The 15,095-nt window shown below is 60.6% G+C and overlaps 1 protein-coding gene across 1 annotated transcript; it reads right to left on the bottom strand.

Annotated features, from left to right (window-relative positions):
• Window positions 1–656: 656 nt before the first annotated feature.
• Cd81 (CD81 molecule) lies at window positions 657–5,912 on the bottom strand. Its single transcript, XM_013021189.1, has 7 exons — window positions 5,769–5,912; window positions 3,189–3,286; window positions 2,517–2,591; window positions 2,234–2,338; window positions 1,767–1,868; window positions 1,329–1,415; window positions 657–1,248 (listed from the first exon to the last, which is right to left on the bottom strand). Exons 2-7 carry the CDS (start codon window positions 3,252–3,254, stop codon window positions 1,186–1,188), a joined length of 498 nt encoding a protein of 165 aa, XP_012876643.1. The 5' UTR covers window positions 3,255–3,286; window positions 5,769–5,912; the 3' UTR covers window positions 657–1,185.
• Between the last annotated feature and the right edge of the window lie 9,183 nt (window positions 5,913–15,095).

Genomic DNA, 15,095 nt, shown 5'->3' with positions numbered 1-15,095 from the left:
GCGAACGTCCCCGGCACTTCCGGTCCCGACCGGAAGCCGGCACGCTCGCTCCGTTACGGGGGCCCGCGGGCCGCGGCGGCAGCTTCCGGACGCGGAGGCCGGGCCCTGCCCGCGGTCAGAGCCCGGCGCGCGCGGGGAGGAGCGGGGCGGGGCCCGCGGCCGGGGACCCGCGGGGCGGCCGGCCCGGCGAGCCGCCTCCCCCCCCGCCCCGGGCGCCGACCGCGCGCTCCGCACGGAGAGCCAGCGGCTCCGTGGGCGAGCGGAAGTGGGGGGTCCAGGGGCCACGCAACCTCGGGGTGCGCTGCGGCCCTCCCTCCGGCCTCCTAGTCCTGGAGTCACCTCCCTCGGCGCGGAGGAGGGCGGTCTCGCAGCGACCCCCCGCCGGACTCCCGGCCGCCGCGCCCCGCCCGCCCGCCCGTCTCTGAGCAGAGCATCCCAGTAGCTGAAGTGAGAGTGAGGTCAAGGCCGGGCTTTTACACCAGGGCAGGGACTTCGAACCGGACACCGGCACAGCACAGTCACCATCTGCTCCCCTGGGATCCAGCTGTCCACTCACTGTGGCCCACAGGCCCTCCGGGCCAGCTCTGCTTGGACAAAATCCCACACCGGGCTCTCTCAAGATCCTGGATGACACTGGTACAGGAAGAGGTCTTACATGGTCCCATTAGCATGCCTGATTTTTCCTTCTTTATTAAATGACTGTTTTAAGATGTAATTACAGTTGAAGGTGACACGTTAGAAAGGACAAGTACATTGAAGGCATATAAGAGTGCTCACAGACCCAGCTCCGAAATGGGGGGGGGGGAGGAAAGGGACAAGGATTAAAAAGATGGGAGCTGTGCAGCCCACAGGAAGGGCAGATTGGGTGCACACAGCCCCCAGCTCAGCCACAGGAGCCTCTGGGCAAGCAGCCTTGATAGGCCTAGCTCAGCAGGCAGAGCCCCCAGGAGCCCTGAAGCAGAGTCTCCAAGGCCCCGGTTAGCTCTACCCTCACAGCCACCTACATGTGACATCAGCCCCAAAGTTAACAGGAGAGTTCAGAACAAAACAAAACCTCGAAAGTGAGAAGGCTAAGTGTAGCAGAGTAATACCGGATACATTATGTACACAGGTGGTGATGGCCGAGGCAGCCTCCGGGCACTCTGGTGGCACTGTAAGGGTCCCTGTGACCGGACCCGCAGGGTCTCAGTACACAGAGCTATTCCGGATGCCACAGCACAGCACCATGCTCAGGATCATCTCGAAGATCTGTGGGGAGCAGGCAGCAGAGGTCAGCACTCCAGGTCTGAGGAGGAGCAACCCCTGGTGGCAGGGCCCCTCAAGCTTACCATGATGACAGCAACAACAATGGCGGCAATGCCGATGAGGTACAGCTTTCCCGAGAAGAGCTCGTCAATCTTGCGGTGGCAGTCGCCCTGGGGGTGGGTGGGTAGGTGGCAGGGGAGGGGGAACCCTTGGGTCAGCTTCAGGGCCCGCAGCAGCTGGGCTCTGCCCAGGGCTTATCTTCTACCCGTTTATAAATAAACCTGAGTCCCAGATACACAGCCTGGGCCACCACTGGCATCAGTACGTCCTAGAGTTGCTGGTGTGACAGACACAAAGAGCGACTGACTGCCCCCAACATCACAGCAGTCAGGAACGAGTCCAAAGTCCACCTGAGATGCCACCCTACTCGTGGTGTGGGCCCTGCTTTGCTCACCCAGCCCCCCTGGGCACAGCAGCCCTGTCACAGCCCAGTGCTGCCCACCCCACTGGGCCCTAGGCACCTCCATGATGTTGGTGAAGAAGTTGTTGCCCGTGGGACACAGGTTGTTCCTCAGCACCGAAGTGGTCAGTGTGGTCAGCGTACTTGAGCCACAGCAGTTGAGCTGTGGAGATCAAAGGAAGCTGCAAGTGAGCTCTTGGCACATAGCAAGAATAGCCCGAGCTCCAGAGTACAGGATAGAAGTGGAGGACACATACCACAGTGCCTCCCCAAATGGACTGGAGCCCCCTTCCTCCCCCTGCCTGGCAAGGCTGCTGGGACACCTGCTGAGCCCCTAGCCGGGGAGCTGAGTCACCCAGATCACCTGGCCAGGTCCCCTTCTATTCCTGAGGACTGCTCTGCAGAAGCCTTGTCCACAAAGGTGATGCCCCACCCCCAACCCCTCAGGGACTGCAGCCTGACCACACCCCCAATCCCAGCCTGAGCCCGGGGCCGCACCCCCAACCGCAGCCCCCAGCCCAGCCGCACCGTCTCGTGGAAAGTCTTCACCACAGCCTTGGCGTTATTGGCATCGTCATCCACCACAGCCTGCTGCAGAGCCTGGTCGTAAAACTGCTTCACGTCCTTGGCAATCTGGGGAGAAGTGTGGTGGCGTGCAGCCGGGGACTATCCCCCCAGAAGGGCACAGAGCCTCCCCTGTGCTTGGCCCAGTGCTGCCTCCCCCACAGGGTCCCCAGCGCACCCTGAAAACCCTAGGCTGGGCTGACTCACTGCCCACAACCCATGCAGCTTCCTGGAGCTCCAGGCTTACCTGGTCTTTGTTAACAAAGCCCCAGATACCAGCGGCCACCTCACAGGCAAAGAGGATCACGAGGCAGGTGAAGAACTGGGAACACAGAGGGGAGGGCTGTGGACAGGGCCCCAGGACAGCAAGGGGCCCTCTGCTCAGGAAAGGACCATATGACCAACAGAGCCAGGACAGGGCCTGGGGCAGGGGGAGACAGCCTACAGGTGGCAAGTCCTGGGGCTGCAGCTCTCTGGAAGGCACCAGCAGCAGTGAACCCCAACAGTGACCCACCTTCCCTAGCCCTTTCCCCTGCTCCCCACCCCCACCCCCACGCTGGCCAGCCCTGGGTAACACATCTGGGGGCCGCTGCTTCCACCAGAAGCTGGTGTGACCTTGGAGTGCCACTTAGTACTTATGGTGTCGGTGGCTATTTGTAAAGAAAGGGAAGAGTCTTCTTTGGAACTCAGCCTCGAGAGCCACACAAGATACCAACCACAGACCAAAGACTTAATTTACAAACCAAATAGGAAAACCAAAGAGAAGGTCCTGAGGTGGCCAGCTGGCCTCTGGTAGGCAGGGCCGCAGCAGAGGTTCGTGGGCTGGACCACGGCCCCTGGGTCTGTGCTGGTTCCTGCTCTGGCCACCCCCTTCCTCCAGGGCCAGCTGGAGACCCCGCCCAGGCTGGACACAGCTTACCGTCCCCAGCAGGCACTGGGACTCCTGGATGGCGCCATAGCAGCCCAGGAAGCCCACGAACATCATCACAGCCCCCACAGCAATGAGGATGTAGATGCCTGCGGAGGGAGACAGGCATGAGCTGCAGGGTATGAGACAGGCTCAGCTCTGTGCCTCAGTGTCCCCCATACCACAACAGCGCTAGGATTGAGCAGTGCCCAAATGCACAGAGAGGGCGGCCACCCGAGCTCCAGAGACAGCCAGCGTGTGGACACCGAACCCCTGGGCCATGGTGCCGAGGCTGGAAGGGCCACGCCGCCTCTGTGTACTGCACGGTGTGGGGAGGGAGGTGGCAGGCCCGTCCCTGACCCACACAGCAGCCTGCCCCGTGGGCCCCTCCTTAGGGGCCAGGTTCAGCTGTATGCGTTCCTGTGGCTCAGCTGGATATGAAGCTCCATCCTGAGGGTAGGGGGCTCCTACGGAAGAATGGGGCCACTGCAGGGTGGGGGCACCACAAGCCCAGGCAGCCTAGCCCGGCCCTGTCCCTGCATGGAGCACCCCCCCACACCCCCCAAACCTTGGGAAAGGCCACAGGGTCTCAGCAGGCCCAGCCCACCTCCCGGTCTCCAGGGTAACGCGGCAGGGCAGCCCAAGCCTCCCCGCTCAAAGCCAGGCCCATTGTCCTCTGCCTGGCCAGCCTAGGGGAGAGGGAGCCAGGGCTGGAATCCCTGCCAGGTTCTGAAATGGACTAGGCTGGGGCCTGGCCTTCTCTGGCAGGCACTGAGCATGCTGACCCAGGGAACTCTCTCACCAGGGACACCTGGCGGGTGACCCTCCAACCCGACAAGCTCAGCCTCCAGAGGTGGCGGCCTCCTGGGGTCAGGCCAGACTCTCCCAGGTGATGCTGGGGCCGGAGGGTTCCACTCCTCCTGGACATAAGAGGCCTGCACCCAACCAGGGCGCCTCAGCCCCTCCAAGGCCCAGATCTCTCCGCAGCTCCCCGGGGTGCTGGGCGAGTTGGCCAAGTCAGCCCTCTTCCCAGCACTGGACAAAGAGCCTTTTGTCAGGACCACATCTGCTCCTCACAGCCCAGCCCGGGAGCCACAGGGAGCTCAATCCAGAAGGACAACTCAGGACGGGCAGGGACTTGGTGCCAGGCCGGGGATGGCAGGCCCTGCCCAGTGGGGCAACACCTGGGGTCGTCCCAGTCCCCACGCTGAGAAGAGGCAGCTGGCTCGACTGTGCCAGAACCGGGCAGCCCATGGAGCCAGAGAGGTTCCCAATGCCACACTCCCTGGGGCCACAGAGCACGCCGCCCAAGGTGTCCAGGGCACAGGAAGGAGCCCGAAGGAGCTGTGGCCCTCCACGAGGCCCTCACCTAGCCCGTCCCCTGCAGCCAGCCTCACCAAGAGTGGAGAGCCTCCTGCTCCTGTCCCACCACAGGGGACTTAGAAGCTGCTCTTGCCATGGGGCTGTAGCCAAACTCCCTGCCCTGAAAACCCACCCCGTGCCGCCCAGCCTGGACAGGAGGGCGGCGCCCGAGGCTGCCTTCCCGGACACTGGGCCACGACACCAGCTCAGGTGTTGGCAGTTATGAGAAAGGCCCTGGTTGCTAGATTCCTCTGAATCCCGAATGCTGCTGACGTCTCAGGAGAGCACAAGGCCAGCAAGCGGTCTCCAGGACAGATTCTGGCTCAGCGGTGCCCTACCTCCCCCGGCCTGCTCCTGGGGAGCCGAGGCAGAGCTAACGGGTCTGTTGATGGGGGTGTTGGTATGGAATACCCCGCGAGTCTTACTAAAGGCGGGCGCGGCTTCCTCCTACAGTCCTGCCATGGGTCTCCAGCTTTCTGTCCAGGACCACAGGCAGGGCCAGGGCCAGGGCCAGGGCCAGAGGAACAGCAGCCCAGGGGAACTCCTGAGCCGGACAGGGAGGACGGCACCGGGCATTCCTAGCCCACACGCAGCAGCCAGGCCTGCAGCCCAAGCTGAGGGGAAAGAAAGGCCCCTTCCAGAGCCACAGGAGATGGAGGACCCACAGCAGGCCCAGCGGGGAGCCCTGGGCCAGGGGCCCCTCCTTTAAAGGGCAGAACATCTTCCAAACACTTGTAGGGCTTACAGGATGCCAGGTCCCACCCTCCACCCCGCCTCCACTGAGGGGATGAGGGAGGCTCCGTCAGCCGCAGCCTCCTAATAAGGCTGAGGTGTGGCAGCCGGAGTGGGCGGGGGAGGGGACTGTCCAGGCACTCGGCCCACCCACCCGGGAGCCTTCCCAGAAATACCCAGGTTAAAATAAGATCTCCAGAGGCTCCCGGTCCGGCTGCCATTCTGCCTGGCCTATTGCTCCAGTGGGGTCTCCACCAGCCACCCGCCAGCTCAGCACAGCTCAACCCCAGCCTAGCACTCCAAGCCAGTGGCCCAATTTGGATGCTCCATCCACCGGCCTCAGACCCTGCCTCCTCCAGATGCGGGGCCTACCGCCCCCCCACTCCTCCTAGAGACCACTCCCCACTCCTGCCCAGGCCTCAGTCCCTGCCTACTGGATGACCAGGTCAGCAGCCCCCAGCTCTGGGCTCCATCCACCCTCATACCCAAGTCACTCACCCACATAGAAGGTACTGGGTGCTGGCCGGTCTCCCAGTTCCAGGTAGAGCAGGCTGGTGGTCTGTGGGTCGTGGCGCAGCCATAAGGCCACGCCCAAAATCACGCCTCCTGCCAGCTAGAGAAAGAGCAGACTGGCGTCACCATTGAGAAGCCCATGCATCTCTTTGTGGTTCCAAATTAGGTGCAGGACACCTCATTAAGTCTGCACTCCAGATGAACAAGGAAGAGCCTTCCCCAGTCCTAAGTGTGCCAAATTCCACATGAACACATACAAAATAATTCATCTCCAGTTCTCAGCTGACTCGGCCTTTGTCTTCTAAGTGTGGCACCAGGGAAGGCCAGCCCCTCACCCCCACACCTGGTGCCTCACACCAAGACTGGGGGTGGGTGCAGGACTCTCATGGTGTGGAGGTCAAGTCTGCCAGAGAAGTGATCTGACGCACACCCCAGGGCCTGGTGGCACCCCAGATGCTGAAGGACAGACAGAACAGCAGCTGCCATCCTCAGGACAGAGGCTCCCAGATAGCGGGGTAGCAGGGCTGGGAGGGGGTTCTGCTCAAGAAGGCAAACGCGAGACAGGCTCAAAGTGAAGGGGGCCCTCAATGGCTTGTCATCTGGCAGAGAAGTGACCGCTGTGGGCTGGGAAGGTGGCTCAGTGGTAGAGTGCTGGCCTAGCATACATGAAGCCCTGGGTTCCATTCCTCAGCACCACATACACAGAAAAGGCTGGAAGTGGTGCTGTGGCTCCAGTGATAGAGTGCTAGCCTTAAGCAAAAGCAGTTTGGGGACAGTGCCCAGACCCTGAGTTCAAGCCCCAGGACTAGCAAAAAAAATAAATAAGTGACCATTGTTATCATTAGCCAAGAGGATGGGCTCTGGGAGGGGGGGGCCCTCTGGGGCACAGAAGGCAGAGGGGATGGGTCCCCTTGATTCTGCCTGCTTTCCCTCCAGGCCCCAGGAGTTAAACATGGCCCACAGTTCCTCTCTGGGGCAGCCTGCGGGGGGGGGGGGGGGGCACATGATGGGGGGTGAGGACCAGAACAATGGATCCTTTCTGGCCCCAGGTCACAGTGGAGGGCCATGTCCTCAAGCAATGAGGGAGGGGGGAGGGGCAGGCAGGAGGAACAGAGAGAGTGCTGCTGGCAGTGCCACTGGCACCTGGTCCCACAGACCTGCTGTTCCGCCCCCACACAGGGCAAAGGTCCTGCTAAGGAGCGGAGCCCACTGCCTGGCTCCCTCAGTCTTGAGCTCTGCCCTCCCCCACACCACCCCCACGGAGGCCAGGCTCTCAGGGCTTCTTCCTCCCTCCAGCCTCCGGTTCAGCTGGATAGAACTACCAGGAGCTACCAGGCTACCAGGAGCAAAGCCCACCCCGTTCTGTGCACACCCACACAGCAGGACCCACACAGCAGGACCCACACAGGGCTGCTGGTCAGGGAAATGGAAGCAGCCAGCAGCCATCTGAGGCCAGAGAAAAGCACTCGGTATCTTAGCTACAGCTCCCGCAGCAGCAAGCTGGGAAGGTAGCTCAGTGGTAGAGCACTGGCCTAGCATGTAGAAGCCCTGGGTTCGATTCCTCAGTGCCACATACACAGAAAAAGCCAGAAGTCGTGCTGTGACTCAAGTGGTAAAGTGGTAGCCTTGAACAAAAACAAAAAAACACTCAGGGACAGCATAGCATCCAGGCCCTGAGTTCAAGCCCAGGACTGACGTGGGGGGCGGGGGAAGAGCACTGGGGGCTTATACTTGACTGTCACCAATGGGTTATCAACAAGGAAAACTCAGAGTAGCCCTGGGAACCCCAGGCAGGCTGACCAGGACACAGACGAGCGATGGGTCTGAGCCAGCCTCCCCTCCCTTCCCCTGCCCGGTCTGACCTCACCCCAGTTGTCTGGGGATGGGGCTGCTCTTATGTAAGTGGCAGCCGGGTACTGGGTACCGCGGTGTGGGGAGGGATGAGGTCTACTGCTCCTGGACCCTGGGCAGCCCTCAGTGTACAGGCTGGCCCTGCTTCATGCTGGAGCCCCACAGAAAGGACAGATCCCTGTACTCATGCGCCTGTCCACCCTCAGAGGGCAGGGAGGGTCTGTGTTTAGCCCTGGGGAGGCTGGAAGTCAGCAGAAGGGCCCAGGGGGCTAGGCTAGGCCCCTCCTGAGCTGGCTGCCCTCTGGGGCTCCATGAGGAGGCTGAGAATAACCCAGTAGCCCTGGCTTCCTCTGTGGCTTTGGTCCTGGGGGTGTTCTGAAGTCACAGGACAGGAGGGGGTGGTAGAGGAAGCCCCTGCCCCTCCCTGTGGTCACAGAGGCCTGGTTGCAGACTGACTCAGCCACATAGGCTGTGGGGTCAACTGGCAGGTCAAGGTCTTCCTGTGCCTCCAAATGCCCACCTGGGAAGCAGCCCAGCAGGAGATGCTGCGATGTGCCTGGCTGGAGCTGCAGGAGAAGGAGGTCCCAGGCCCTCCCCCTGGCTGGGCAGGGACCGTCCCGGTGAGGAGTTGGGGACACATGAGAGAAGACAAGACTGCGCCCAACTCCCAAGCCTGCCATCATGGCTCTGGACAAGCCACGGCTTCCAGCATGGATCTGGGAGGGGAGCCAGCCTCCAGATAAGCCCTGGGCCCAGCCCTTCAAGCCCAGGCCTATGAACCTGACCTATCTTGCCTTCTACCAGAATGACACGGCAGCTGGGAAGAGGGGAGGGGGAGGTGTGTCTCACTGTTCCAGGGACAACCAGAACGATGGAGGGGATGCAGGAAGGCAGACACTGGACCAACCACTAGCTCTCCTGCCCCTGAACAGTCCCTCCAGGACAAGGCCAGGCCCCCAGCAAGGACCTCTTGAGCTGGACCCGCAGCAGTGAGAACACAGGAGTCCTCACAAACTCATCTAAACATCTGAAGAGTGGACTGACACAAGTAGTACTGTAACCTCCTAAGAGGCTGGAAATAAACCTACTCCTCATAATACCCGTAGGTGTACATGCACGCATTCACACATGCACACGTGCTCAACACACACACATAGCCAGAAGGGCAAGTTTCTAACGAAGGACAGGTGTCAAAACATACATGGAAGCCGGACACCTGTCGCTCACGCCTGTCATCCTAGCTCCTCAGGAGGCTGAGATCTGAGGATCATGGTTCAAAGCCAGCTGGGGCAGATAACTCCATGAGACTCTTATCTCCAGTTAACAACACAACCAGAACATGTAATTTCCAAAACTCTACACTATTGAAAAGATGAGCAACAGATAGGGCAGGCATTCAACCCAGATAGAGGGTGCTGAAGCACCGAAGGAAACTGCACCCCTGGGCATCCGGCCATGCAGCTGGGGCCCTCACCTCCCCAGCCCCACCTCCCCAGCCACCCACACTGGGTACTGGGAACAGCCCCTACATCCTGTGGGGTGGCTGACCAGGCCCAGCCAGGCCTAGCAGCCTACCTGGGGGCCAGAATCCTCCCAGTGAAGAGGAGAGGAACCCCAGGGTGGCCTGGAAACCCCTGAAAACCACAGGGTAAAGAACAAAAGAGCATGCAACCCAGACTCCATTGATGCGGGAGCAGTAGAAATGCAAATGTCCTTGAGACAGCTCAGTGACAAACAGCCCAGTGACAGGACAGCCCAGCAGCTGGTCTGGGAGGGAGGCAAGGTCTCCAAGAGCTCCATGCTCCGCCCACCAGGGACACTTGGAGGGTGGGTGGACTCACTCTCTGGGTGGTGATGGTTTCACAGGGTATAAATGTGTCAAAACTTACTCAGATGTGCGCTCTAAACGTACATTTGTGCTGTGTCCACGTCATGCAAATACATCTGTTTAATTAAAATTCCCCACATCAGAGGCGTGCACTGGAGGCAGGAGGAAGCTGTCCGCCTACTTCTAGCCCTTTCCCAGGTGGGAACCCAACATCCAGCCAGCACTAGACAGGCTGGGGCCTCGGCTTGGGAGGACACCAAAGGAAGGGACTGCAGTAACTGTGAAGAGTTTTATCTGGGGAGAATGCAGTGCTGGCAGGGACCCAGGCACGAAGGTCAAGGGCGACCAGAGCCCTGGCTGCTAGTCCTGTGAGCTGGAAGACCTCAGGCCCTTCCCACTTCCATGCTACCCAGGATGCCCAGAGACCTCGCTCCTAACAGCAGCGTGGCCACTGCTGGCTCATAAAACAGAGCAAACCGCAGATGTCTTCATTCATCCACGCAGGTCATGAGACTGCCCAGAGCTCTCCCGTGGGACACAACCCTCCACCCTCATGTCCTCAAAGACCCCTGCACCCCAGGATTCTCCTGCTGGGGGTGAGGAGGGAGGAGCGTCCAGGTACAAATTCCTGGCTTCTGCCCACGTTCAGACAAAGGAACAGGAAGTTTTCAGAACTCTATGAAAGATGTTGTTTCTTCCTCCTTCTTGAGCATAGGTAACCTCAATTCTATCATGGGGGGGAAGGAGGGCCACTGAGCACCCCGGGTCCCTGCCCAGACAGCTTATGTCTCAGAAGCAGCTGAAAGTCAGTGGGCCCAACACAGCTGCCCGCCCTGAATCAGCTGGGAGTGGGGCTCCCCAAAGTCTCTCCACTTCAGCAGACATCCCTCCCCCCACCCTACCAGGAGGGGCAGGGCTCACCCCAAGCCTGCAGCACAGTTCAGTGGTTAGCAAGGACAGCTCCCCAGTCAGTGGTCCAGGCCCTTCCTTTCCAGTGGGGGTTGTGTGGGAGGGGAAGACCAAGGGCCTGAGGTGGGACTTGCAGTCTGTGCTCACTGACTGCTGCCCTGGGTGGGTGGGCAGCTTGAAGCAGGGAGGGAGTTCCCCAGAGTGCCTGCATTGGCTAGGGAGGAGGCCAAAGGGCTGAAGGGAACAGTGGGGGTGACAAAGGCTGGAGGGTGCAGGGAGGGGCTTGGGGCCCAGCAGGCTGACCGCCCCATGTCCCACCCACCACAAGGACAGCTCCTGGCACTGGGGTGGAGGTTGGGAATGTCAGATCCTCCCCAGGGACACAGAGCCCTTCTCAGGCCCTCCCAGGAGGTGGGCTGCTGCCCCAGGACCCCATCCTGGCCTCACTCCAGAGTCCTAGACTGCTCAGGCAGGAAGGAACTTGGAGGGAAGGGCAGGAATCTTCATCTCGCCAGGAAGCACAGCGCTGCTCACAAGGCCCTTTGCCTCAGGAAGCGCCGGTCCCGTGGTTATAAATAGGTGTCACAGTAAGGACCCAGGCCCCACCGTCAGGCCAGGGACATGGGGGCCAGGACATGTGCACAAGCTGCAGAAGACAGCTCCACTGTTGGGGGCACAGGGAAGTGAGTCAGGGAGCCAGACTGCATATCCACCCTAGTTCCCAGGTGGAGAGGCAAGGAAGGGCCTGCCGGACCCTAGGCCTGCCCCTGTCCCATGGCCCCAAGGGGTGGACGTGTGAACCCATGTGCAAACCGGCACCAAAAGCTGGCCTGGAGCCTGGCACTGAAGGTGGCCGACAGGAGACAGGGACAGCGGTAATGGGGGAAGCCCGGCAGGCCTGGTGTCACCAACTATAGCACCCATGTGGCAAAGTTGCTCCCACCTGGGACTGGTCACCTGTCCCAGGAGGAGGGGGAGCCCCAGGGGGGTTGATGGGGGGGGTCTGACAGCAGCCCAGAACCCCTGATGGGAGCTCCTTGATGGGAGGGCAGAGGAAAACACTCCCCAACAGCCCAGGCAGGGCCACACCTCGGGCAGAGAGCCAGGGGCAGCGGTGATAGGTGGCAGCCCCCCCCCCCACCAGGAGATCTGGCAGGCCGGAGGCTTACCAGCTGTACCTCTCCCACACCTAGGGTCCCACTGGGCGGCTCAGGCTCTGAGCTCCCAGCCGGGCGGCGGTGCAGCGGTGCCAGGCACTCACCAGACCTCCCTGCCTCACACTTGGCTAGCAGGGCAGGGGCCCACTGACCACTCCACTCCTTGACCATCCAGGGATTGGCCACGCGCTGGCTGAGAATCAAGTACCAGCTCTGGGCAGCCCCTTCAGCAAGCCGACTACGAGGATTCCCCGCAAAAAAAAAAAAAAAAAAGCCCTTTTTGCCCTCTCCTCCCCTACCCCCTTTTCCTTTTCAGCCATGTTTCTCCACCACGCATGGTGGGGGCAGTGGTTCCGTAAATAAACTTCTTTTCCTGCCTGAAAAAAATAAAAATAAAAAAAAGCTAGACCCGAAATGAGCTCCAGGAAACGGGAAAGAGAAGTGTTTTTCTCTGTTGTAGTTTTTGTTTTGTTCATTTATCTGGGAAGGTGAGTGGGTACAGAAATGGAGGGACAGGGGCTGGGAAGGTGGCTCAGTGGTAGAGCGCGCTTGCCTTGCATGCATGAGGTCCTGGAAAGAAAAAAAGCCAGAAGTGGCACTGTGGCTCAGCCTTGAGCTGAAGAGCTGAGGGACAGCGCCCAGGCCCAGAGTTCAGGCCCCACAACCAGACCCAAAAAGAAATGGAGGGACAAAGGTGAACAAATGTAGCACTGGTCCTCACTAGACGCTATGTTGAGAATGAACTATCCAACATGTGGGCTGGGACAGAAGCGGGCACTGGGAGATTGAGAGGAAAGGGTGACATGGTCTAGACAGTGATTTACTCTTTGCCTGACTTATGTAACTGTAACCCTTCTGTAAATCACTTTCTTAAGAACCACAAAAGCCGGATGCCCATGGCTCACGCCTGTCTTCAGGAGGCTGAGATCTGAGGATCACAGATCAAAGCCAGCCTGGGCAGGAAAGTCCGTGAGACTCTTGTCTCCAATAAACCACTTGAAAACTGGAAGTGGTGCTGTGGCTCAAACAGTAGAGTGCGAAGAGCGCAGGGTCAGCGCCCAAACCCAGAGTTCAAGCCCCACGACCAACCAAAAAAAAAAAAAACCCACAAAAAATTAACAGCAAAGCAGCCAGGTCCACCTGGAAGACCCAAGGGGTCCCAGGCGACTCAGTCCCTCACCCACTGCTGGCCAGACAGAGTGGCTCAGGCTGGAACTTGGCATATGCCAGCACCTCCTGCAGGGCAGAAAAAGGCTCCTAGACTAAGCCTGGATGAGACCAGTTCTGGAGGAGTCCCCAGAACAAGGCCGGTCCCCCAGAGCTGCCCAGCACACTGCATGCGTGTCTGGTCTGGCCTTCCTGTCAGCAACAGGATGACAGGCAGGTGGCACCCTCCACTTCACCCCACGGGCCCTTCTCCCAGACCCGTGGGTGCAGGGGTGACCACAGCTTCCCCACAGGTGCCTGGACTCTATTATTTCGTGACAGAGGCTCCTCCCCTCAGTTGGATTCCAGATGCTGGAATCATCGGGACTTGGGGGTGGTTGGCAGGGAGGAGCCTCCTCAGCTAGCTTGGAAGCAGATTAGGGGGAACCTCATTCTGGAGATGAGCTGGGATGGGGGCCTGGGACTTTGCAAGCCCTGGAACACACTGGGGCCTCGCTGGGAGCTGCTATGGATTCCTGGGGTCCAGAACCTCCTTGCCCCTCATCTCCCAGACACCCTGACTGAGGCCAAACCACAGACTTCCTCTTCCTAGGCTGTCCCAACTGTTCTTTACTCAAAGCTGGGCCGAAAGTCAGACAGCCTGGGGCACCAGAGGAAGTCCCCTAACCCCTGAAACCAGGCTCAGGAAGTCCCTACCTCCAGCCCTCTTAGGAAGGCAGGCAGACTGGGAGGTGACAAGACAGTCATGTCTAGAGCGGGGAACAGCTCCGGCTCCTGGTGCTGGATCCGCTGCCTTGCCACTAGAAGGCAGCCACCAGCCACACCAAGCAGGGCCATGGGCCTCTCTGGGATGGGGACTGAGCAGCAACTGAGCAGGAGCCCAGGCCGGCCTCGTGGAGGAGCCCAGGGTCGCACTCATTCTGCATGTGAGGAACACGAGGTCCCTGCCCCAGGCTCGTCACCTGGCCCAGGGCACAGGCTGGCGTGGCATGGGAGCGCGGCTTTCCTTGCTGCTCCCAGTGGTGTCAGGTATGAGGGTCTTTGGCCAATTCACAGACCCACACTACTCTGTGGCCTGCTGCTCCTCTTCTTGCTCTGCCTCCTGTCCACCCAGCTGGGGAGCTCAGGACAATCTACTGGCCCCAAAGCAGCAGGCAGGCTCTGGGCAGAGCAGGGCCTGAGCACCATGTTGCCCAAGGCCTCAGGTCACAGCACAGCTTAAGGGAGTGTTCCTGCTACTGTCCAGGTAAGAACAGGTGCTCCTCCTCCTCCTCTCTCTCCTCCTCCGAGAAGCAGGCTGGTGCCCACACCAATCAAAGCTATTTTTCTCTACAAACTTTCCAAAAGTGCCATCCAGACATTCACAACACCCTGTTTTTACTCTCAGCCCGTGCCCCTTCCTCAAGTGCTTCCCACAACACGGCCCGGCTGTCCTTGGCGGAGATCCCTCTGGATATTGTGCCCAACATCCATTTCCTGGAGCTTCCTGCGCCAAGCTCCTCGTACCCCCTCAGGCACATTAGCTCATCTGCCCATGGCCCCAGGGGGCAGGGACCCTGAGGGCCTCCAAGAACTTGCATAGTAGGGTGGGGCTCCACTGAGGCTCAACTCTACGGCACCACGGTGTTCTCAGCTAGGGACAGGCCCACGGGGAGGGGCGGCACCTCTGCCAGGGCGGTGCTCACCAGTTCCTGGCTCTGCGCCGTATCCTGACCACCCTGCAGAGCTGGAATGAGCACCAGAGTCCAGACTTTCAGGGAAAGATCTATGTTTTTCACAGCTCTGCACAGGGTGACCTCTGGGAGAGGCCACCAGAGACCGCAATAGAAGTGCCCCCAGGGCTGTGCCCCACCCCAGCTCCACCCCAGCTGCCAGGGACACGGCCTCACCCAGGCCTGACTCCCAGGAGGCCTGGGGGCCCTCTCAGCTAGGGCAGGTGGATGGGCCTCCAGGGCTGACACAGCTCAGAGGGCAAAAGGAGGAGGCAGTCCTACCTGGCCTCAGCTCCCCGTGGTTGGGAGAGGGGCACCGGGATGAGCCTGGGCCAGGGCAGGCAAGCGCTGCTGGAAGCAGACTCCTGGTGCTCCTGTGCCCCTCTGGCCCCCTCTGGCAGGGTGGCAGGCCAGGAAGCACAGCCTGGCTTGGGAAGTTCCGTCCAGTCTCCCCACCCCAAGTATGTCACTGCCCCTAGACTGGCCCTGGGATCCTCTGCCTCCAGATGGAAAACAGATGTCCCCAGTCCCACACACTCCAGGGCCCGCGTTGAAAGTTTACCCTCCCGGCCTCAACTTGGGAGTGGAAGGCTGCCAGGATGCAGCCCGGCGGCTCCCCCGTGGGAGGAGAGGCAGCCAGGGGAGCCGGCCATGGGTAACAGCCCTGCCCCCGGGGGGGGGGGGGGGG

This window comes from Dipodomys ordii, unplaced genomic scaffold, assembly GCF_000151885.1.
Source record: "Dipodomys ordii isolate 6190 unplaced genomic scaffold, Dord_2.0 Scaffold54, whole genome shotgun sequence".
Classification (NCBI taxonomy): domain Eukaryota; kingdom Metazoa; phylum Chordata; class Mammalia; order Rodentia; family Heteromyidae; genus Dipodomys; species Dipodomys ordii.
This window is presented reverse-complemented; position numbering and strand designations above follow the sequence as displayed.

Bases quoted from the DNA above. Each gene is read 5' to 3' on its own strand.
- Cd81 (XM_013021189.1), bottom strand. From the start codon at position 3,254: ATGATGTTCGTGGGCTTCCTGGGCTGCTATGGCGCCATCCAGGAGTCC. The intron at 2,592-3,188 runs GTAAGCTGTGTC...CTGTGTTCCCAG, and splicing joins CCCAGTGCCTGCTGGGGACG to TTCTTCACCTGCCTCGTGAT. The intron at 1,869-2,233 runs GTGCGGCTGGGC...TGATCTCCACAG, and splicing joins TGAAGACTTTCCACGAGACG to CTCAACTGCTGTGGCTCAAG.